The sequence below is a fragment of the Falco punctatus genome, assembly GCF_963210335.1.
Source record: "Falco punctatus genome assembly, chromosome: 11".
Classification (NCBI taxonomy): Eukaryota; Metazoa; Chordata; class Aves; order Falconiformes; family Falconidae; genus Falco; species Falco punctatus.
This window is the reverse complement of record NC_137591.1, coordinates 4,027,070-4,052,142: the sequence shown is the minus strand read 5'-3', so window position 1 is coordinate 4,052,142 and position 25,073 is coordinate 4,027,070. Positions and strand designations below refer to the sequence as shown.

At 42.3% G+C, this 25,073-nt stretch overlaps 1 protein-coding gene across 10 annotated transcripts in view; it reads left to right on the top strand.

The window, feature by feature from the left end:
• The window catches only part of NFIA (nuclear factor I A), a 255,094-nt gene that overhangs the window by 166,646 nt on the left and 63,375 nt on the right, over positions 1-25,073 (top strand). For all 10 annotated transcript variants that reach the window (XM_080406410.1, XM_080406411.1, XM_080406409.1 and 7 more), the window contains 2 exons: positions 7,186-7,303; positions 9,817-9,944. In XM_080406410.1, coding sequence (XP_080262536.1) covers positions 7,186-7,303; positions 9,817-9,944 — 246 coding nt within the window. The remainder of the gene's footprint in view (positions 1-7,185; positions 7,304-9,816; positions 9,945-25,073) is intronic.

The following is a 25,073-nucleotide window of genomic DNA, read 5'->3' as shown; positions in this document are numbered from 1 at the left end:
TGGATTTTCCCTGGAGATGCCCCAGACATGTACTGACCAGCCATAACCTTGTTTACTTTATGAGGTCTGAGAAGCCCACAACCTGACATGCCATGGGTACCCAGTAGGATATGTTTAGTGTAGAGTCTAGCAGCTAATTCCCAGCAAAGTCAGTATGAATTCACATGCTCATATTCAAAGAATTATTTAACCTAGACTTATTTAACTTAGCAGAGCAACAAAGTAATTGCTGAATATTTGCCTGAAGTGGCAGGCAAGGTCTTCCAAAGAGTGTGCTTTTCCGTATAACTCTTGCTGGGTTGCCTGCATGTTCCCATGTCTTGATTTGAGACCGGACTGTGGTTTACTTTTATGCTGGGTAGCTCAGCTTATGAACAGCCATCACCAGACTCACTGGCAGCTATTAACAGTCTGTAGCTTGAGTAATCAAAATGTCCTCACTCCGTTCTCTTGGTTTTACTTTCTAAAAAGTCATTGCTCCTTCAGGAGCCACCACGGCTAGGGAAGGAACAAGCCTGCCTATCCATGGTGGGCCCACACATTTAGTCTCTGCTGTCTTACTGAGTGTGCTCGCTGTTTGCTTTACAAAGAGGTCATCTTTGTGTATGCCTGTTGTCATTTTTCTTTCCACGCTTGTGTTTGATAATATGATGATAGAAATAAGTGATTTCCCGTAGTTTTAACTGGCCTGTGGCTGCTGTTATCTAAAATTAATCTCATGAAATATTGTTGGTAGCAATTATGTGCCAGCTTTATTTAGTAAAGTTCCCACAGGTCCGCATGACAAGGAGTCTCGAGTAATAGGCAGTTGTCTCCGTCATGCAAATTTGGGGAATGAATTAATCAAGCAAAAGGTCAGCTGTTACATTATCTATCTTACCTATCAGTGCTGATCATCACAGTTTCTGTGAGCTATTGAACAAGTCTAGACTGTTTTGGTAACGGAAACTTGCTTTCTTCAGTCCCATAGATGCAGATTTTCTTTCAAAATGCTACACAGCTACTGAATCTTACAGAGCCTAGTAAAATAGAGAAAGTAGATCATAAATGTTCATCTGAAAAACAGATAGACCCCTCTCCACCTCGTCTGATGTGGATGTTGCAGACAGTGCTGTCAGTTCTCCTACATAATTAGCAGGCAAAGGGTGTGAGCTCCTTTCTAAGTGTCGTCTGTCACCCCAGATACTGGGGAGGACCCCTTCAGATAACAGAGACTTCATGCTTCCATCTCGAGAGAGGTTTCCGCTGACAACAGGAGGCTCAGAAGTTGAAGCGTTGGAGATGTACAGGTTTTGTGAACTGACAGCCAACTGTTGGCCAGGCAAAACCTTCTCCCTCTCTACCCTTGTTAGGAAAATATTCCGCTCACTGTGTGCAGCTATCTGCAGAACACTGGAGAACACCCTCTGAGAAAGGTGCCGGCAGAGGGGTGGCCGTGATGCCAAGCCACTGCCAAGTGCACAGTCCTGTTCGCTTGGCAGAGGCTGGGAGGCCGTGGTAGGCTGGAGCAGAAAGAGAGGCATGGCGAACACTGTTCCCCTCTTGGCTTTGAGTCTGTACTATGTGCTCTTGTGCAGAGAGCTGCTGGGAAGATCTCCTCCCTTGGAGGTCCTTCAAGCAGCCAGATAAACTGCACTGCCCAGGATGTGAAGAAAGATTTAGGATTTATGAACATTTGCTAGAGCCAAATCAAACATATTTGTTTTGTGCTGTGTTATTTGTCAAAATGACATCATTCTTCATGCTGATAAACAAGGGAATTCTGACTGCGCCCTGGACTGAAAATGCCACGCTTTGAGTTTTAACATGTTAGTGTGTGCAGTAAGGAGCTGTAAGAGCAAGTGGGGTGACTTTTAATCCTTCTAATGAGCCAGTGAAACCACAAGCATACAGGCAGCTGTTTACTGCTTCTGTATAAACACAGAAATGGTCTAGCTAATTATCCCTGAAAGAGTGACAGTAATTCCACAGGTAAGGTGTGCTTTTGTGGCCAAGGTGTTTTGGAAGGCTCAGGATCCTGCAACACAGAGGCTGCTGGATGTGGCGGGTGCCAGACTTGGTTAGTGGCAGCAAAGGAGGTAGGGGCTGAAGCTGTCCTTGCATGAGGCAGGCAGACAAGTGCTAGAAATGAAAGTAACTGCCACCGCTCCAGGCAGGGAGCATGGATGCAGTGGAGGAAACAGAGCTTCCTCATGCCTTTCATCCAGTGGCCAGGTACAGCCGAAACAAACTGCAGGGGAAGTCCTGTGAACTCCAGCACATGCTGGATGCCTATGGCGAGGTGTGGGGTGCCCCAGCTCCTGCCGTGGTCCTGGGCCAGGCAGGCAGCTGCAAGGGGCAGGGAGGAGGCTGCTGCCTTCGTGTAGCCCAGGAGAGGAGAAGAGGCTCTCCTCCACGCAAACCACGTGTGTGAAAGCTGGGGTATAATAAAACAGCTCTCTCTAAACAGCAGCCTGTATGTTTTCTGCTATACTAAGCATTACAGTAGTGAAGGTATTTAAAGTCAGCAGCATAAAAATTAACATTTAAAAAGATACTCTATATTCCTTAGCAAAGCGCTGCTATCCAAAACACACTGTGTGGGCTTGGGTATGAGAGGAAGAAAAAAATATTATAATAAAAAATAGACTGCAGGCATAGAGTGAACAGTTGCCGTGACCTTGCCTTTTGTATGCCATTACACAATTCAATGGCCGTCCACTCAAACCTTGCTCTCGATCAATATCCTATTAAAGCAGCACAAAAAGTCTCTATAAACTTAGTGGTTAGCTATGTTTATAAATGGAACTCAGCATAATTAGATGGTCAATAGCAGGCTGTACTTGTAATTTTAAAATGAACATCACACATTTCATATCTGTTGTATTCGGCAAAACCTCTTCGAATCTAATGATACAGTGTGTAGGAAACAAAGGCCTTGCAAAAAAAAGAAAGACACCCGGCTCCCCTTTCCTCTCTGCAGCAGCAGCACAGTGTGTTTTCCTTTGTTTATGGAGTCACAACACAGGAAAAAGTTTATTAGTCAAATGTCATGTTTCTCCCATTTAACCTTAAACACATTATCACTTTGCTACAGTGTTACACGTGTAATGATCTTAGTCACATCCCAGCCTGTTTGTAAAAATAAATACATAAAAATGGAAAAAAGAGAAACTAAGTATTAACATGAGTAAAAGAGAGTGCTGTATTCCAAGGAAGACAAATGCTGGCCTGGCTGGTTTTATTTAGTGGGTTTCCTGTTCTGTAATTCAATAAATTTTTCAAAATAAGTATTCCAATTGGGTTAAGTCAGAGGGCTTTCTGTTAATTTCTCTGTTATTTTTCTTGACATTTTGGGTGACGATCTGAGCTCACAAGCTGGCAGTGGAAGGAGCAGGCTGGCAGCAGGGGCAACGCTGCCCCACATCCCTGGGAGCAGCACAGTGCTGGTGCTCAGGCAGAGGTGCCCACTTTCCTCCTCCTCCTTTTTGGGCAGACCTACTCCTCCTGCCCCTCAGAGCCAGCAAAACATGTCCCATCTACACAGGGATTTTTTTTGTGATGCCAGCAGCTGCAGTGGGAGCTGAGGCCAGCATCAGTTTGTTTGCTTAGGAAGCCTGTGCCCATCAGCGGGCTGGGTGTTAGGGGAAGTGGGGTCCTTCCTCCTCGCTCCCCCACCAGGTCGGAGCCCTGGGTCAGATGGCATCTTGATGCCGGTGTGTAGGTGGAGACTATCGTTTTGAGTCACAACTGCAATTTCTGGCATCCTTTCCTGTTCGGGAGATGTTCCTGAGCTATCAGAAGGTCACTTTGCTGCAGAGTATTTCTTAGGGGGGGAATTGGCCTGGTTTTAATGTTGTTGCCTGGAGTTTCTGCAGGCTGCAGTGTGTAACAGCTGGCTGTGCTGGGTGAAGCTTCCCAACTGCTTTGTGTGGGGCCAGAGCACATTCCTGGGGCACAGGAACAGGAATGTGGGGAGGTTGCATGGTGGACTGTCAGATCCTACAATGAAGAGATCTGATTTAGACAGAGTTTTGCCACACTCGGCACCACTTTGATCCCTTTGCTTACTCTCCAAACCTGCAGCCTTTGCAGATAAATGCAAGTGTTCCCTTCCCATCAGCTTTCTGGGCCTGTGCGAGGTGGGCAGTCCACAAAAAAAGTGTGAAAAGCCATTTGGAGCAGGCTCGGGTGCCTCTTGGCTCAGCTAGCCACACCGTGCCCGCTCTCATGGCACACTGCACTGCAAAACACAAGGGTGACTAGAGGAGGCAGGTGCCAGGCAGTGAGCTCCCTGCAGCCAAAGCCCAGCGCAGGAGGTGCAAGGAGCAGTCCAGGTCCACACACAGGGCTTCAACCAAATTCCAGCCAGGAAGCAACCTTCTGCCATGCAGATGAAAAACATTAACGTCTTCCTGACAATCTCAGGGTGGACTCCACACACCAGCATGTTGCTGCGTTTTATGATAGTAAATGGGGTAACTGCAAGCAAAGGTACAAATACCCTTTGCTGAAAGACCTGCAGGCAGGAGCAGGATGTCAGACCAGCTTAGCTCCGTACAACATTTGCCACAGCACTTCTAGGGCCAGAGACCTTGAGCTGGTTGTGGCAGGACTATGGCTCCTCTCTGCCGAGGAGTTTCAGGTACATTGGCCAGCCAGGCACTTGAACCTCTGCTGCTTAGATCTGTTGGTGTATATTAGAGGTGGGCTTTGTTCTTGAACACACGGGCTGCAAACAGGCTGTTGAATGTGGCAAGGTGGTTTGGCCTGTGACAAACAAAGCATCCTTCATGTTTGCTACCCAGGCGGAAATTACTGTGTGATTAGCCCTTTCTACTTTGTGCTGAGTTTACACAGCATTAACAATACATTATTCCTACCCCACCCCTTGCTCTGGAGATACTTTTAATTTTCCTATAGGGCCAATTCAAGGATTGGAACAGAAGTGTCCAGGATTTGGTGAGAGAGCAATAACAGAGGAGAGATGAGAGAAGGGAGAGGGTCATTATCCACATACCAGTTTTTCTTCCGTATCTGTTTGGAATAAAACTGTTTCATAAATCTTGCAATGCCTAGGAAATTCATTGTGTCTCAGAAAGAAACGGTGCTGTAATTTAGTGCTTGCCTTTTTATGTTCCTGTTTGGAAAACAGTATGCTTAACCTGTAAGTTAGGCTTTGGTAGGTAGAGGGTGCAGAGGAATTGATCGGCAAAGGGTTTAGAGAGCACAAGTCTGTTTGGCAAGGAAGTTGCTGAAAACTGTGGAGTAGATGCTGCAGAGAGTACCTTTATGATTGATTTCCATTCAAGTCAGACTGACTGCAGTGTGGTCATTTTTCTAACCCATAACTGCTCACACTGCAGCAGTCTGCTATCTGCAGGGTGTCTGAATTATAGCAGTCCATGTCCGTGTTACCTTTTACACAAATTACTTACACCAGTTTCTTTTTCCATGCAAATTCATCAGTTTTACAGCCTCTTGGAGCTGCTGTCATGAAACTGTTGCAGAAAGCACAAATTGATAAAACGAGCTAATTTTACTATGCTAAATTTTTTCTTTCTTTCTGTTAACACACCCTCTCATATACCCAGTGTGCAGGAAGTGTATGATAGTTAAGAGAAGATGACAAAGGATTTGAGTGTTCTTGTCATAAATTACTTCCCAACTTAATTCCTTTTAATGATCATTCCAGATTTTCTCAAGTTTTAATGGCATTGTGTATTTTCCATCCCCTGCTTTTAGAAGTCCGTGGCTATCCAGGCTATTCCCTTTCTGTCTCAATGACGTTCTTAAACGATCCCTGCCAAACAACAACTAATTGTCTTGTGGGGATGATGAGGCAGCTGCAAAGCTACATTGTTCCTCTGTCAAATCTGACATTGTGAGCTCCTTAAGACTTGGGGTGAAATACTGGCCCCATTACAGTCAATGGCAGCACTCCCAGAAGCCTACGTTTCAGCCCAGACATGTTAGCTGGGTGATAGGACCTATCCTGTCTTCATTTCCTCACTCCTGCCCCATTGGAGTGAAAGATTTTTTCATGTTTGAAAATGGGCCAGGTTCTCAGACCAAAGATTAAACTTGGCTCAGCATCCTGTGTGGCACCGAGACTGCTTTGCCTTTGTTGCTGTGAATCAGTGCTCTCAGACAATACATTCCAGGCCAAACTTGTGCATTTTATTGTGGAGTACGTCCTTTTTCAGATGTCTCTGAAATGCGAGAGAAAATCATGATCTGTAGTTGTCTGCTCCCAAAGTTGTATTGTCCTGTAAATAGCAGGGGAACAGCAACAGTGGATGCGGTATCATTTGCTATATAGTGGCATTTCTTTGTGAAATGCATAATCTGTTGCCTTTAACATCAAACCGCTCTGTTCTTTTTCTGTTCCCAGAAGAGTACAGCACATGAAGTTCATAGGTTTATGCCTGCAAACTTCAGGGTGTGTAGGAATTCATTATATTTTAATGTAAAACCAAGGCTCTAAGGCAGGGAATTTAAAGTTATTCATATCCCTTACAATAAAACTTAGATGCTGCATAAGGCAGTGAGAGATGAACAGTGGAAGCTAACCGCTGGATAGAAGTTTTTGAGGGTCATATGTCTGTAGGTCTGGTTTAGCTGGAGGAGAGGCCAAAGGAAGACTCAGATGTTCACGGGCAGAAAAGAACTCAGGTTTCTCATCTGCTTTTGTGCTTTCTGCAAGGAGCATTTGTAACCTCTGTGATTGTGGATGTACATCACGTATATACCGAAGGTCCTGAGGTGTGTGTTTTCCTGCCTATACTGCTTATAGATTATGCCAAGCACACTACAGGGATGATGCAGCCTATTTGTAACTATGCCGATAGATGCAATGTTGTCCTAAAAGCAAAAGCAACAAGTTTCATTAAATGTTAGAATGGTATTAATAGAAAAACAGTGCTGAAAGAAAATCTTGCCGTAATTGTTTAATTTTTTTTTAAAAAAAAGAATACCTTCAGAGGAATGTAAGAAAGAGTCTATGTTATGGAACATTATATTCTTGCTAAATTTTGCATCTTCTTGATTGCAATGCCAGTTACCATTAGCATTTCCTATTTTCCATGTCCCACCTGTTCTCATTGTGAAACTAAACACACTCATGAGGAAGAAGAAAGTGATTTTGAAGTGCAATTCATGCTTATTCACATGACTTACTGACTGCAATCTCTTTTGTTTCCCCAGCACCAATAGCTGCAGGAACAGGCCCTAATTTCTCCCTCTCAGATTTGGAAAGTTCTTCATACTACAGCATGAGCCCAGGAGCAATGAGGAGGTCTTTACCTAGCACATCCTCTACCAGGTAATTTAATCACTGCCATCTACCAGGTTACTTGGAAACCCAGGCCAGCACCTTTACTCATCCGGGAAAGTAACCATTAAATTATTTGACAAGCTGTTTGGAGACCTCAAGATATGGAGCTTTTTCAGATTCACAGAGCTGATTGTTCAATTGGATTGCTGTTAAATTTCTTTTTATATGTACAAGATTCAAATTAAAACCGCTGCATTGACTTGCATAACTTCTGGCTTGTATCTTGGCGTATCAGGAGAAGTTTCACTGGAATTGTTGGAGTTTCACTTGTGGCAGAAGAGAATTTGGAGCATATTGAGATCTGCCACTTTGTCCTAGCAGGAAAGTCTTAAGATAGACTTACATGCGTTCTTTATCTTAGAAAGTGTTATCTGTAAGACTAACATTGTTTTAGGACCTTAGCCTATAATGCATTCTCATTTTTATATAGCATTTAGAAATTTGTGACTCAGCCTTTGGAAAACTGAATTGTTAATGCAGATGACTACTCAGTCTGATTTTGATTTTGGCTTAGATGCCAGATACGAAACAAGGATATTTTTTATTTTTTCCCTTTCACTTTAACCATCCATGAGATTAGATTTATAAACAAGCCCAGTCACTCTAGTAGTCTTGAACACTATTAAGGAACCAGATTGATTTTTTTCCCCCCACAGCCAAAATAGATCACTTATTTCAAAGACATGACAAGAAAGTCTAACTTCAGCACAGGGTTCTTTTACATTTTTATCTCAGTCTGCAGTGCCACCAGCTTTGCAGTAAGCAAGTACCCATGTAAAAAGTCTCTATAGTTGGAATATAGCTGTTGTTTTTATTTTTAAAAAAATGTTTAAAGAGAGGCTCTTAGCAATAACTTCTTACAGTTTGCATTGATTGGAAGAACATTCTACATCTTGCACTTAGTGTGCACATTATGGAGCTCAGTGACTACAATTCCCATTGCATATCAATTAAAAACTTTGTGCTCTTTCTCTTTTGCGTATAAACTGTGTACCCTACAGTGCTTATCATTACCACCATTCTCAGGTAGATTTTACTTGTGACTCCAGAAGCAAAAAAGTGAGGTTATTAACGTTACTTAAGAGCTCAGTTGTTGCTCTTCTATTCTTCTGCAAATAGCTACCACTGATAAGGAGCTAATTATAAACAGCATGGGTAGTTAATAACTTGGTAATATGTTTGTTTTCCTCTCATTAGGCTGTTCCCAGTCAGAAAAAAAAAATATTCCTTAAATACACAGACTCAGCAGAATTATCATGTGGTAATTATATTGTATGCACACAATTTCCCCTATTGACACATAACAATTCTCTAAAGTAAGGAATGGCCAAACCTGCATTCCATGCATACCACAAGACTTATTCTTCCTGTTTCTCACAAAATCATTTTGCATACCTGCCAGCTCCTACCTGTGCAGACCTTTGGGTGGGGAGCTGTGGAGAGGCTGCAAGTTTTAAACCAATAGAAATTGCAGTGGAATATTTTATGTCTGTTAAATATGTTCCCTGTACATAGAGGAGCCTGTTCTTGAATGCCTTAAGTCTTAATAGAACACAGATTTGGTGAAAAAAGTGAGCTGACCCAGCCTTGGAAAAGTACTTAGAGGAATTCTCAGTAACGTCCCCACGCAGTCTGTGCAACTCATTATAGAAAACAGAGCCAAGCTGAGCGTCTTTGGCTTTGGGATCCTCTCCCTGCAGAACTACTGGAGTCTGAGTCAGTGGCCACCAGAGACCACTGAAAGGGCTCTTCTGTCTCCTGAGCCTTTGATGAGGGAGGTGTGATAGATAACAAGGGAATCCTTTAGTACAGACACTGGTGAGAGAGAACTGTTGGGGGCTTTTTTGTGCTTGGTGGCATACAGTTGCAGAGTAAAATGCTTATACTTGTAGGGTAACGTGAACATTTGAACCAAGAATGGATTCTTCCATCATTCACTTGTCTATGCTTCTGCTTATGAGGCTGATATCTGGGTCAGTTTAACGGCTACTGTTAAAAGATGGAAAATATGTTTGAACTGATAAACAATTTGTCTTTCAGAATAATTGTGGAAAAACTGACAGTTAAAATAAGTCTTGTATGTCATTACCATATTCATTCAAGTTGCAAAAATCACCCAATACAAATTAAATTCTTGCCTTTTTATTGACTTCTGTGTGCTTTGGGAAATGTCCTACTTTTTGGTCTGTAAAAGCCTAAATGTTAAACTATCTTCTAGTTAAACTCATGTGTGTTCGGGGGTTCAGTCTGGCCTCTGGTGTATCTCACTGACGTTTAGCCATTGGCAACAAAGCAGATCAGAAACAAAAGTGGTGCTGGGGGGTTGGGCGAGCAGGATGGCTGTGCAGGACTCAGACCTTCCCCTTCTCGGGGCCCTAAATCTGTTATAGTTTCCATAACCAAGTTAGTCTCCAGCAGGGCTGGCAAGATACGTCCCAAACAGAAGTACCTTTGTTCCTTTCCATACATACAGTGTTTATTATGTGGGTTTCCTTTCTCAGCTCTACAAAACGTCTCAAGTCTGTGGAGGATGAGATGGACAGTCCTGGTGAGGAGCCGTTTTATACAAGCCAAGGGCGCTCTCCAGGAAGTGGCAGCCAGTCAAGTGGATGGCATGAAGTGGAGCCAGGTAAGCCACGGCTTTCAGGAGCCCAAGAACATGCTCTCCAGTTGTTCTTTTTTGTTATCTTAATACACTGAATGCTGTATAGAAATGTGATCAATTCTAAACATCTTGTCATTTCTTCTGAGGAAAGATCAGTCTAATGAAAGTATTGTAGTGGTTTTATTGCTCCTGCAGCTGTGAATGTTTCTGTAGTGTGTCACTTCTGTATTTTGGCCAAATATCTGAAGTATTTAAATAATGCAGCAAAAGATAGGAGGTCTTTTCCGTCAAAATGTCCAGATTCAGCTCTGGGATAGCGGTGATAATCACTTATCAAAAAGCAGTACCTGTCTGGGCTGTGCTCTACAGTTATACTGTTTAAGTAAATAACCCTAAACTTATATAAGGTAGAAGTACTTTTCAAGCATTATACAACACTTGAGCTCACTTAGTAATGACTTTTAAGAGACTTACAGGAGTTGTTTTATTAATCTGTAATACTATGAAGTGTGATTGGAGGCTTCATATCAAAATAGAATTACTGGGCATTACACTTCATAATGTAGCAGCTGCTCTGCCTCTTCTGAGTTAATTTTTGTGTGTGATCTTTCTTGTTGATCATCTTTTGGGTTATGTTATGGTACATAATTAACTGTCCATTGATCACTTATCCTGAGATCATCTGTGTGCTTAATACTATTGGAAATATTTTTCTGGGTGAGTGCTACATGCATAGGTGAAGTTAGTGCCTCAGTTTTGCTTACAGCTAAATAAGCAAGTATTGCCAGTAAAAATAACAGGTCTTATTTGTTAGACAAAGGCAGGTCGTGCTTTCATCTTCAGCTTCCCAGTGTTTGAGAAGTCCCTCTAAACAACCCTGAGCACCTTTTGCAATATGTATTTTTTTTTCTTTCTTGTTTGTTTGGATTTAAAACAGTATGGTTTTGGTTTGTTTTGAAACAACATATGCTTATCCAGGGCACTGTGTATAATGGACTATAGAGCACAGAAAACTAAATTCAACCTGAATGGCATTAAAATCAGTTCTGTGGGCACTTGGCCAGCCACCTATATCCTTCATCATGTAGGAAACATACCCACAGCTTTCTCTGGAGACCCTGTCAAACAGCTGTCCTTTACAGCATGCCCAGAAAGTCACCAAATTTGGGCTATTCCAGACTGGGAGGGAACTGATTCCTGTGCCTGGGAGCCCTTGGAGGATCCCCTGCCAGCTGCCCTCTCTCCTCTAATGAGGAGGAGCCAGCTTGTGGGCCCTTATTGACTGCAGATGTGGCACTTTGGCAGGAGGAGAGGGTGGACCTGCAGGCAGACAAGTGCCAGGCTCCCTGTCACTGCCTTGCTGCCGCTGTCCCCAGGGCTCTGGTGTTTTCAGTGAGGTGTCCTGCTCAGTAGACACTAGAGGCTGTTTCCTCCATCAGCTCCAGGTTCCAGATGATGTAAGGCAGAGCTTCACCTTGTACTGAACTAGTCTGCTTATGGAGCAGCAAAAACACGAACAAAAGCTCAGCGCCCATTGAAAGGGAGAGATCACAACCTCCTCTGCAGACACAGATGGCTAAAAGCTGACTGGGTCGCTGCTTCTACATCATTGTCAGACTGGGGGCTGACTCCTCCCAAAGTTTGGGGTATTCTCTGTTGATGACAAATGTTCTGCATTTGTGCAACAGCCAGAGGTTGGCTATTAATTTTGCTGTCACTTCTGGTGGTTTTCCCCACATGTGGTCATTACCTCTGGCTCATCCAAGTCCTGACTAGGTGGTGGCACTCAGCTGCTGAGCTGGACAAGAGAAGTATCTAAAGCCTTACACCTCCAAAGCACCTCCACCACTCTTGGCACTACTGGGTGCCCATTATGAAGAAGCATAACTGCCCATGTCAAAATTCCTGAGGTGCTCAGAAAGGCAAGAAAAATCAGAGAAGAGAAGGTTCTTCCTTCCTCATGACCTTCCTCACTCAGTACAGAAAAAATCCCAGGTTCTGCTTAGTCTTGCCTGTAAAATGACAGAAAATCACCTTGCAACATCAGGGACTCAAGCCAGGTACCAACTAGATATAGCTCAGATTCACAAAGCTATCTATCACTGTCACGGCTATCAAGAAAGAGCTTTATCCTGCCTGCATGGGATGCGCTTTCAAACGAACTTTATGCTATAACCACGCAGCCCCACCCCAATACTTCTGCCATGGCTTTCCAGCAGCCTGTCCTCTGAATTCATTGCCTCAGCTTCTCTGTAAAACAGGGTCACCACAAGAGCACGTCTGGCAGAGAGATTACCTAAAGGGCCACAGCTTATCAATGGTGAAGGACAAAACAGTACTGAGGTGTCCTTCCGTTCCAGGGCAACAGTGGCATGTCACTGGCACCAGGTGCTCCCCCGGAGGGACACATCCTGCTGTGGTCTGTGCACAATGCCCTGCCTTACCTCAGAAATCACATGTGGGTCTGATACTGATGTCTGGCCCTTTGTGTTTGGTATGGGTGCTTTATCTCCCAAAGTGTAAAATGGTTTATGAGTCTTCAATGAGGCATCTGCCTAGAAAATGTATTGGTCATCTGAAAGCTGTACAAATTATGTTAATGTCCCATATTACTCAGTGGCTTGCTGCAGCATTCCTCTCTGAGAGGGCAGTTTTGAAGTCTGGACCTGTTTCAGATCCATCCTTCCCAATGTCTCTCCTTTCCAGGAGTAGGCCTTGCCTTTTATTTAATCTACAGTCAAAATGATGGCAGTTCTAACATACAGTAATCTCTGAGCTTCAGTGTTTCGTTTTTTTCTCAGTGAAATTCACAAGTAGAAGTTTAAAGGCTAAAACCATCTTTTTGTTTGACTTGGCATTTCTTCCGTGTCGTTCATTTTATGCTGCGTGGGATAATGCAGGTATGAACAGTGCAGAATGATGCTGGTTCGGAAGGCAGGCTGAAGTTTTATCCTGTGCTGGCAGAGTAGCGTAAGCCAGGTTTCCAAACTCCATAATTAAACCCTGTCCTTTGGGTTACCGTCCAAACAATGGGAGGAGGAAATAAGACCAAGAAAAGGAAGCTGAGACTTGTCTGTGGGATAGATGTTCTGGCTGGGAAGGAAAGTTCAGAGAGGAGCCAGCAGCCAACCTCCCAGCCCAGTAGGATCCACACCAAAGATAATAATATATCCTTTGGCTTTATTGCCTTTGAGTAGACTGCTTCCTTGCAGGAGATTTAGATTTATGCAGAGATAGCTTCTTGGCCTATATGTCTTGACAGGTTTATGGGAGTGAGAGGATGAATATTCTGTCTCTGTGTGTTGCATTTGCTTAATTCTGAGGTGTGCACATGAGAAAAAGTGGGGACTCAACACAGGAGCAGGTGTGAAGCACCTGTATGCTTATACACATGTAGAGACAGAAGTGCTCGTAGCATAGAGACTATGAGAGGGTTGTAGCAAAAGTTGTTGCCCGGGACAGTGCAGGGAAATCAGGTTTGCATGAGTGGGAGACAGGAGAAATGTTGCACTTGAAAGAGAGCACAACGCAGAAGACAAAGGGAAAATAAGAAAACAATTTTAGACCATACAGAAAGGGAAAAAAATATATTGGGAAAAGAAAAAAAAAAGAACAAATGCCAGGAAAACAAAGATTTGACTTCCTAGAAAGGAAATATGAAATGGAATATGTGAACTCCTCTTAGAGAAAGAGAGCACTCCAGGCAGAGGGTTATTTACCGCCAGCCGTGACTAGTCTCTACATCTGTCTCCATTTTTTTCTCTTGAACAAATTCCCTTTTTGGATACTTTCTTCCTGCTTTGCTTCCCTGTGATTGCCCCTGTAAGTGGTCTTTGGAGGGCAGGCTGTGTACTCAGAACATATGTGCAAACTGGCAGGAGAACAGAAGAGGACAAAACCACTCTGTGTGCTATTTAGATTAGGCAGTGGATGCTTCCCCTTGCTGACTCTTGGGGTCTCCGCTGCGTGCAGAACACCGGCTGCACCTATTGTCCATCCACAGTCCTTCCTCTGCGCTTTTACATCATGGGTCCCTGCGGCATCTAAGAGCGCCCTGACACCTGTCTCATGTGGAGGCTTTGCTAGGTGTAGGCCCTACCTGCTTCCTATATATATGCTTGGCTGGGTCTAGATCCATATATCCTACACCCACCAGCAACATGACCTTTCCATTCATGGCGTTTCAGACTCATAGTAATGAGCAGAGGACTCAGCCTTGTGTTTTTTACATCTAGATACTTCTTGCAAGCAAGGATGTAGCACTCTCCTTATACGTCAGATGTGACAGCCAAAGCAAAAGCCAACATTAATTCCATGTTCCTTGTACTGTACTCCTTGAGTCTCACATCCATTTACCTGCACTCGAAAGCTCCTGGGGAGCTCTCGGGCCTAAAAAGGCTGGAGTCTGCCAGAAAAGATGAATTTCCTTTCACAACAGGAAGGCTCAGGAAGTAAAACAAAGCAGACATGTAGTAAATTACGTCTGCTTTTCAAATACCTTTTGCGGTATCCTCCTTACCATTACTTTATCTCAGCACTTTCAGTACATAACTCTTGTTAACTGAGAAGAAGGGCAAGAGAGGATAAAGATGATGTTAGCAAGAAAATAAGGCAACATCACACTGGCTTTGAACTCATGTGCAACGCTGGCCTGTGTTCAGTCCTGTAGCAGCTCTGCTTGTAATAAGGGTAAGCCATAATTACAGGTATAAGTTCTTTTAATTCCATAATAAGAGAAGATTGAGTTATTGTATATCAGTATTCCACTTACGCATTTTTTAATGAGTCAGTCCAGGAGTAATGTTCACATTGTGCCTTGTCAGTCATTTTGCAGTGTAGCATACGGAGGGTATTTGCCAATTCTACTTCCATTGTAAACCTACAGCGTGGCATGGAAGAAACGTTTAAGGTGCAAATTCAGGGTATCCTATTAGTTTCTTTACCTAGATCTTCCTGGTACTTGTATTTCCACAAGTGAGTTTGGTCCCTAGAGGACATTAATCCCAGGAAAGTTACTCCTTGTGCTTCATAAGATATCTGAAGGGGCAGTTAGCTCTGCTTCAGTTGTGGTCTTGACCAACTTACAGCACTGTACTCGTCTGCAAAAGGGGTGGAGCTCTGTGGTCCTTCTTCCCCTGAAAGATGGACGGGGCTTTTCATGCCATGGTCGTCCACTGTCCCTTGCCTCAGTTCTGCCCCAGCTGTTCTGCTGCTGGTCACGCTGTGCTGGGCTTTTGTGTGTCTTCACCTTGAAAACCCTGGGAACCAAATGAGACTTCCAGTGCAGAAACCTTAAGGAATTAGTAATACCACTTGCACTGCATGACTGAAAGACATATTTACAGTTCCAGGGGCTTATGAAGTTGATAATATTATATGAACCTGCAGTAAGCTAGAGAGCTCACTGTTAGACTGCTGGACACGTCTTCGGTAGTAAAGATGCTTTTAAAGTCAGTCTCATGATTGCTCACTACACCACTCAGGGTAGTGCTGCTCATTCTCATGCCACCAGCTATGGGACTGTCTGAAAATAGTTTCTGAGCAATTTCTATGCAGCTGAGGAGCTGAGATCTTATTTTGGAGTATTTCCCTTGCAGTGACAGTGACAGTGACCTCTAACTTAATGGTACCATGTCTCTCCCCATTGCTGGTTAAGGAACAACCACATACAGGCAACCAGTCCAAATTCTTGTTTCAATAACCCTTTTCTTAAAACTGGCACGGGCTTTCTTCTCATCAGATTCTCAGCATGCAAGAAAACTTGTTCTCCATATTTACTAAGAAACTTTTATTTATGCCTTACACTAAGAAAGACTCATTCAGGCATAGATGACCGCAACAGTTTGTTTTCAAAGTCTGTTTGGAATTATATCTTGGAAATGCAAGAGAAAGTGGTATAAGGGAGGTCCTAGATTGTGTTCTTTATGCATTCTTAATGCCCTAAACACAGTTGTTGCCTGGCACTACCTAGAAGATAAAATATGTATAGTGTGTCCCAGCATCAGTGATGCAGAGTGCATCTGATCCGTCCTCAGGCAAAAGGTCTATGGGCTCATCAAAAGACTTGATGCCACACACTAACTCAGAGCTTAGAGAAGCTTCCAATGATTGTGCTACATTACTGCCAATGATTCAAGGGACTGACTGCAGAAAATATGATGAAAAACATGAGAACCATGTATTATACAAAATAAGGAATAGAGAAATAACCCCTTTTTTACTGGGAAAACATTCAACTTCAGACCTGGAATATTCAGTATCAAGTAATTCTCTGGCATTACATTTCAGCAACTTGCTGTAGTGGGCAGTTTTCACTGGATTGTAACTAGACACAGGAATTTCATGATCTTTATTAATTTCCTTAAGCTACACTGTTTGGATACTCATAGACCTATTTAAGAAAGGCAAAACCAAGGAAATGTCTCTTTTCCTTAGACCAGAAAAGGTCTACATCCAGGATCCCTGCCAATTATATTTACTCAGTATTTCCCAGATGTGACATTGTCTTGCCCTCTGATTTGCAGTGTGTACAGAAAAGTCAGACAGCACACTCACATAGCTGTTAAGATTGTACCTGCCTTGTGCGGCAGCTTCATTACATACCTTGACACATCTATCAGCAGGCACCAGTGCCATTTTTTCCTCCATTGAACTTAATATCTTAAGACGGTGGGAACATTTCACAACCAGACAAAGCTCCAGCCCACGGCATAGTTTGGCTCTTCCAATGGGAGGTCAGAAACAGATCATGTTTCTCTGGTGGCCAGAACATATTGGTTTACAGCAGAGAGAATTTCATCAGGCTAATTTGTGCTGTTAGGCTGAAGAGATGCCATGAACAGTATGGCGAGACAGAACCTGTTGCCTCCCAGGTTCATGCAAACTTCCAGTGTTCATTTTCTCTGCAGAACTTCTGAGCTTTGTTAGACTGTATACAGTGACTAGGACTCCTGCTCCTGTTCACCCCGTTTCCCTGTTGTCGTTCAGACCTGTGCTTCATCTTATCTCCAAGGCTTTATACGCAGCTCCCTGCATTTCTCCCCACTCTTACAGCGTCTTCCAAGATCCTTGTTCTGCCACAGCCAAGAAGCAGAGTGTGCTTGGGCCTGTGCAACCTTTCATGCTTCTGTTACTGGTACATGGAATTAAAACATGGCCCCAAGTGCATGCTACCGCTGAAAAAGTTGGCTTCAAGTGAACGGGTAGGTGCCCGAAATCAAACGTACGATGAGAGCATACTCCAAGGAACTCCAGCCACTGTACAATACAGATATTTTCTTAATGTCTTTTTGCTTTCGTAGACTGCATGTATTCCCTTATCCCTGCTCTCTGCATTACAGTATCCCATCAAAACACAAGCTGCCCAGTGGTTTTCAAGAACATAAGATTTTTCTTTTCTTGTAAGAGCAATAACACTTAGCAACTTGTACTGAAATACCATATCAGCTCCTTGTCACTGGCAGTCTACAGTTCCTGCCGCTAAAAGTTTAATGCATTTACAGGAGCACTTAGGCATCAAGACTTTGATATCACAATCTGTTAGTCACAGGTGCTACATGATAGGTTTGTGTTAGCACATTATAGATCTTTTATCAGATACTGCACAAAATGTGTGTGTTTCTCTGCCAGGCAACCAGAATCAGACTGCAGCGTAGTTGATGAGTTACTCACCAATATAAGTTGTTTATTTTACAGAGAAATTTTTCTGGAACTGCACCTTAATGGATAACTTAAACTCTAATTGGTCAAGGCCAGCAAAAATCAAGAACTTAATGTGAGCCAGGAAAAATGCAGCAGGTCAATAGTGGTGCTTTGAGCATTGTCAGTCTTTTGCAGTAGCATTCATCCAGTCAAATGATTAACACTACTCATTTGCTATAACAGACATAGTCATTTTGACAGCAAATTACCGCTGGATCAATAGCTCAGCTTTTCTTTGGCAATCCATGAGACCTGCTACAACATGCCACGCTGCTGGCATTTCTGCCTCAAAGTCGTGGAAGGAAGTTAGAGGTGGGGAAAGAACTACTGATGGAAAAGTCAGTTCAGATTGAAAAGTCCTAGATGTTTTCACATCCCTCAAAGGCTCCTTTTTTCCCAGATACCGGACAACACAACAAACTTGGCCCTGAGATTCAACCTAAACTGTACTTTCCATTTTTAATAAAATTAATAATCCCATGCAAGTGTTAGAGCACATGCCTCCGCTTTGCTGTAATCCCCAGAGGAAAACATCCCTTCAGTACAGTCCTGGAGAAGTCAGTCAAGTCAATGTTGTGGCTCTGCTTCTTGCATCTGATTCCAGATGTCAGGAAATGCATCATTTAAAAATGAGTATGTATCTGTAGGAGTTCTGAGTTAAAAAATGCAGAAAGTGTTTCCCTTCAGCTATCAAATTAAAGCTGTGTTTTCGACTGGCCTGGTGCTAGCATTATCCACACATACTATTTTCACTGATTTTAATGACCCAAGTTAAAAGCAGATCTTTGTGTGCTGTGACAACCACAAGATCACTTGAGCTACTTCTGTCTCCACAGACAATTAGCATCATCTGAATAATTTTTCAGACTGACAGGAAAGATTTAGCCCATGGAAAAATATTCCTTGACAAATATTGGAACAATGCTTCCTGATGACAATGGGATGCCTGTGATGGGAGTGCTGTATTGGTAGTCCTTGGACCAAACATTCCTCAGACGTCATTGCTGGGTGAGCTGTGTTCTGCCACCCATTCTGTTCAACATCCACACATAAAGCAGAGACAGTGATATGGTTAGTGCTTCACTTTTGACACAAAGTGAAAACTATAAGCTTCCTTGGTATTGGGATAAAAGCAGACACTTTCTACGTCTTTCCAGAGGTGAGCTCCGAAAGACACAAGCACCTCTGTTTCAGTATGGCTGTGCATTTCTTACTGATTTGGAGTCTGTCAAACCTGAATCTTTGTGAGCTCCAGACGGGTCTCCTCTGATGCAGTTATGCTTGAAGATCATCTGATAGTGCGGCTTGGGACTATTTAATTGCAAAATGGAATTAAACACATTGAAAGTATTGTACCTGTCTTCCAAAAGTTGAACTAGTTTTCTTGTTTGCTTCTGAGGCCAATTCAGGATGTTGACTTGGATCTATAAACTCTTCTATAGATTAGATCTTGGTTAGGAAATGGACTACATTCCTTTCATGTGCTGTCTTAGCAGTTGAGATCAGCAGACTTGCTTTTTCTAATGTGTTTGGGAAGCAGAAGCAATATTTTATCTCCTGCGGTATGCTGCTGGTACAGAAACGTTCAGGCTTATTAATTCTTCAGGACACAGGAAAAGTCTTCATCACCTGTGTAGGCAGTCATGGGAAAGCACCCACTGCAAAGACTGCATTGAACTTTTTCTTTTGGAGGCAGCTGGAAAATATTAGTAGTCTTCAGAGCCAATATACAGTACATATTGAGAGCCAGTAAATGATGCATATTATTGCAAATTCCTGTGCACTTCTGCATTTTATAAAACAGATAACTAAAATACTCACCTAGCCAGATCAGTTCCCAAGGGATGCACATTTCCAAGTAGAGAACAAACCAAAAACACAGAACAGAACACAAATTAGCCAAATAGAATGGCTAAGTGGTTGAAACAAATGGTTTTAAGATCACCGAGTAAGGACCATGACCTCCTTTTGCATCAGTCAAGGCAACTGTGAAACTTTGTGAAAGAAGCTCACCGCAAAACAGATGCTGGGCTATCTTAGGTAAATAAATTACCAAAAAATAATAATAAAAAACTCCCCTACACATTTTACAAAGCACAGCTGTGTAAATATTGCATGAGACAGGGGAGAGGGGGAGAGATGTAACATACACCCTTTTTTATGCAGAAGTTCTGCTCTCGGCACTGTTTATTAACATTCCCAGTACAACCATCACTCTACTGCGTAGCACACAGTGCGGCTACTGTACTCCATGCACATATTTTGATCTTTGCTTTAGAGGAGAAAATGGGCTTTATTTTAATGGAAACATTTTCACTCAAACTTAAAATATGCAATGAGAGGTGTTAGGGGACAGAGAGAAGATGGTACAGGACTGGGAACAGGAAGCAGACTATATTACATCTCTTTTTTCTGTTTCCTTTCTCACACTGTCTCTGCCACGCTGACTCTAGATGTTCCTCTGGTTCTGCACAGTGAGGAGCAATCTGAGATCTTAATTTCATTAGAGCTGGATACCTACTGCAATTTTCCTGTTTCTCATCTGCCAGTTACAGCACATTCCAGCCTACAAAAACTGTGGATCTGCCCACAGAGAAGAAAAAATGGCTTTTCTCAGTGAGACTGAACACTCACCTAATCCAGTATGCTGTCTCTGACAAGAGCTGGTAGCGGACACTTAAGGAAAGCATACAACAGCAGGACACGCATCCAGTGATGGTTTTCAGAGTACAGCCTCACAGATTTTGGCAGCAAGGAGCTTGATTTCATGAGCCAGAGGCTCTGTTCACATCTCTGTGTTTGACAGCCTTCAGTGGACTTTTCTTTTGGAGATGTGCTCGGATGTTTTTAACCCGTTCTTTATTTTGGCCTCCACAACATCCTGTGGCAGTGACTTCCAGTTTTACTGGGTGCTGTGTAAGGAAGAACCACTTCTTCTGTCTGTTGCCTGATCATTTTGCTTGATGCTCCTTAGTGGTTTTTTTACTGCCTGAAGTAGTGAATAAATCATTCCCTGGTTACTTTCTTTACTTTCTTTCAAGTTAAGTGCTGCCCCAACACTTTGACCACAGCAGTCAGTGAGCATAGGAAAGCAGAGAAATCTGTCTAGCAGCCTGTTAGCTCAGGTAACAATTTGGCTGAGTGGCTGCAGAGCTATCCTATACCTCCAGGAATGTATATGTGCTGGGATAGCAGCTGTGTTGTTCACCCAGAGTGGGTAGTCTGTAACCTTGACCCATAACTCCAGAGCTCATGACATGAATGCAGTGCTACCCTGTACGGCTGAGCCCCGCTGGAGTGACTGTAGTAAGGACACTACAGCCTATGTAAGGGGCTACTATTAAGTACTTTTTAATATTCTTTCATTTTCCAGCTCCACAAAAACTTGAAATTTATGCAGTATCTTCATCTAGTGTGTATACTGGCTACAGTTCTGATTTCACTGCTGTCTTGCTCAGGGGAGAGCAGGTAATCCATAGCATTCTCCACCTCTGCTTTCCCACACCACTCTTGCACAGCCTGCAGTCCTAGTGAGATCCTCCTTTCTGCTATTGTCTTATGTCAATGGTTGCTGGTATTTTTAGTGTGATATACACCAAAAAGTGTAACATAAGAGACCCTGCTGCTAAAATTAGCTGAAAAATTATAGGCTTTTTTATTGGTTTATGCAGTCTTCATTTGCCTTGCTAGGATTTGTGTGCAGATCTTTGAACCCCCAAAAGCCAGCAAAGTGAGAAGGTACCTGCAGTCTTCGTGTCCAAGAGCAGTACTCTTGAAAAGAACAGGACCATTTAATATCAGCAAGGGCTGGAGGCAAAGTCTTAAGTTCCACCTATATTCCACCTATATAAAGGAAATACTTTTTTTTTTTTTTTTTTTTTGGTAAAGTAAGGATTTATAATCAATGAGATTTGGAAAATACAAATGTATAGATTATCTTTCTTTGTACTTAGTGTAACGTCCCGTTTTATTACAGCAGCCCACATTTGTCTCCAGGAGTATTATCTGTGATGCAGTAAGCTAATGCACTACCTTGCTCCGAACAGGAGAAAGCACTTTGGATGTAGTCCAGATTTAACCCTGTCTTAGGGCTTGCCTTTACTGTTAACTGAAGTAATGGCACATGAAAGTAAAGCATCATCCTGACTCTTCCTCTGAACTTGGCCAGTCCTAGGTGTGAGGTGCATCTTTGAAGCAAAGGGTAATGGTCATTCCCGCTTGCTCCATGACTCCTCTGCCTCACTCTGCCCTTTCAGTCCTTGCAACCTACATCGCTTTTCCATTCCTTGAGTGAAAAGCACTTGGCCACGCCTAATCTAAATGTGCTGTGCAAGGAGCTGCTTCTGACAGTCAAAGTAAAGGTTCAACATCTGACATCAAATTGATTCCTGAAAACAGTCCTGTCATACAGGCGGAATTGCAAATTCTGGCCATTTGGAGATTTTAAAAATTAAAAGATCCTCAAATCAGCTGTATTTCTTATGCAAATCCCTAGCCAAATGGGAACTTGTAAGTATTAAATAAATTGTTTGCCCTTTATTAATACATTACCATCTAGAAACCCAATAATTTGGGGGGACAGGTTTTAAGAGGGCAAAGCAGTCTTACAAACAACATTTCAGCCATGTCCAGTGAACTGTTGTGCTATTGTGATTTTACAGTGTTATTTCTCTACTTTTGCAGGATTTTTCTCTTTAATGTTATGTGAAAAACCCTGAACAAAACCTGGCACTTAATTCAGAGTAAACAGTGTCAGTGACTGAATAGAAACCCGATGTCAAATATACAACCACCCTGGGAAAGTCAAAATCCATTGCTTTCTCATCTCCTCCAGTTGTTGCCTTCTTAAGTGTATTATTCATAAAATTAGTGACTTAAAAATGCATAGAAACATTATTTTTATATTCATCGCGCCACTTTAAAAAAAAATGGTTAAAAATCGATTTGCTGGCCTCTTGGGGAAATGCTGTAATGTTTTTGGCTGTCTCCTACTTTCTGCTGCCAGCTAAAAGTACCATCTGGCTTGTTTAGGGCCCTTTTCCATATCAGGTGCTTCCAAAATTCTCCCCAACCAGAGGATTGTTTCATTGGGTTGCTTTGCCTGCTGAGGCATGTGTCCTGGGCTGGGAATCCTACTGCTTCTGTTCCCTGCCATCTTGCTGACGGTGGTGTGTGTATGTTTGGGCAGCGATCTTGCTGCCTCTCTCCCGAGGACATTTGCATCATTGTCAGCTGCACATATTAAATTGATATGCAGGGCTCAGAAACACGTATCCCATCTTTTGTCCCTTTGTTTGTGCAATTGTTGTGGTTTTAATTCTTCTTTGACACCTGGAATATCACAAAGCTGCTGATAATCTGTTGGCTACTAAGAGAAATGACATTGATAGAAGGATAATGTGTGTCAGACTTATATCTAGATAATTGCAGACACACCCCGAACCCTCACAGCTCAGGGAATGAATATCCTAAATCCATTATTAATTTGGAGAGTCGTATGTGGCAGTTGGCTGCGGTGTCATCCTCTTGCTGCAAGAGTCACTTGCAAGGGATTTTAAAGGACAGTTTTGGTTAATTCTGCATTGCTGTATCGAGTTACGCCTAATATGAGTCAAATCTGGTACATTCTTGCTGCCATTTCGTGGCAGTGTGAGAGGCTGTAACAAAATGGGGTTGGAGTCCTAACTCCTCGCTCAAGGAAGCTTCCCATGTGCCTTCTCCTGCACAGGCATAAGATACCAAGAAGATGAGAAATGATGCACTATACGTGGTACCAGTTGACGGTGACACCTCCTCCTCAGGATTCTTTGTTTTTCAAATTGGCTGTTTTATTTAGAAATAGAAATTTACCCCTCAAAGGATTTATGAGTAGATTTGAAGTATCGTAGCTGCTAAGTATAGACTTTTGATGTGATCGTATGGAAAGATGGAGCGTGTTTTGAAATAGATACTGCCGTAAGCTGTCTTGTCCTATTTCTAAAATGATCTGTGCCATACACTGCTGACTTTTCCTGTTCATCCATTAAAAAGTGAATTATGAAGAGTGCTGAGACAAACAGATAGTAGCTTAACCTTGTTAGTAAATATCAGGTAGCTGATATATACTGCTAGAATGTTACATCACAGCCTTTCTCTTCAATATAGGTTTATGAAATTATCTTGTTACTATATAAACTGCCTTCGCTGTGTACATTCTTTCAGAGGTTTATTGTTCTTTGTATGTTGGCACAGTAGCATGACTCTGAAGAGTCGGTTCACAATGTGGTGAATTTTAAAGACTTGGGAGATGGCCATATCTATTTTTCAGCAAAGGAATGAAAGCTGCTTTGCCCCCTCCCCTCCCCCCCTCCAAGGTATTAAAAGTTTCAAAAGATGTGCTGAAATGAAAAGGAAATAATAACTAAAGACTGGATGGGAAGTAGTGCCTCAGAGTACTGACTTTGTTTGTTTGTTTCCCCCCAAATCTTAATATTTTAAGTACAAGTTACCATTTTAAATCGAATAAACCTGTTTTGTGAACTAGTAAGGTATTTGAACTGTATCACACATTATTCATTTATTTTTGTGTGAGTGCAATAAAAATTTTACAAGCTGTAATCTTGTTCTTTTAATAGAGGGAAAACTATGCAGAATATGTTGCTTAGAGTATTAGATAAGCTACAGTGTGTTAATCAAATATTTTTGTGATATGAGGGCAGTTGAGAAAACAGTACAATTTTTGCTAATGGCACTGGTAAGTAAACGGATCTATCATTGCATTGTCATGAAAAGTGACATTGAGCAGAAACACCCTGCCAATCCCTAGAAGATAAGTATTTAATGTAATTAGACAGACACTGTCTCCTTTGTTGAACGTAGCATTAATCACCCAGAGAAGTCCAACTTTATATGAAATGGCTTTTTCTGATATGTCTTTGTATTAGAAAGCTTCTTATATGGTTTTGTCATGATGATATATTTGAAGAAATGACTGCTATAGCTATACAGTTTTCTTCATGACATATCTTGCTGTTCTGTGTTCCATAATATTTTTTTATTTAGCGATGTTATATTATATAGCCGTGACTTGTTTTTAAGTCTAGAAACCTACATGCATTTGGAGCTGAATCTCTTTGAAACAGTTAATGCATTCAACTTACGAAATATAAAAGAAACACAAATAGCTTCCATTATGTTCTTTAGTTCTTCCTATGTGGTGTTAGCACAGGTTCATTGTTAAGGCATAAGCAAAATGTTTCTTGCTTCAAATGCTAGTTCATAGCATCACGCAAAAAAATAACTTCTTTCTATGAAAATCTCATTGTTAAATTGCTGAAAAATGTTGCCCCCTTCCAGAATTCATTGGCACTACATTTTTTTTCTTTTCTTTTTTTTTTTTTTTTCTCCTCTGTTGCTTGTAATTTGTACTGTGAAATGCTGTCTGGTTATGAACTGGTATCAATTTGAATCAGT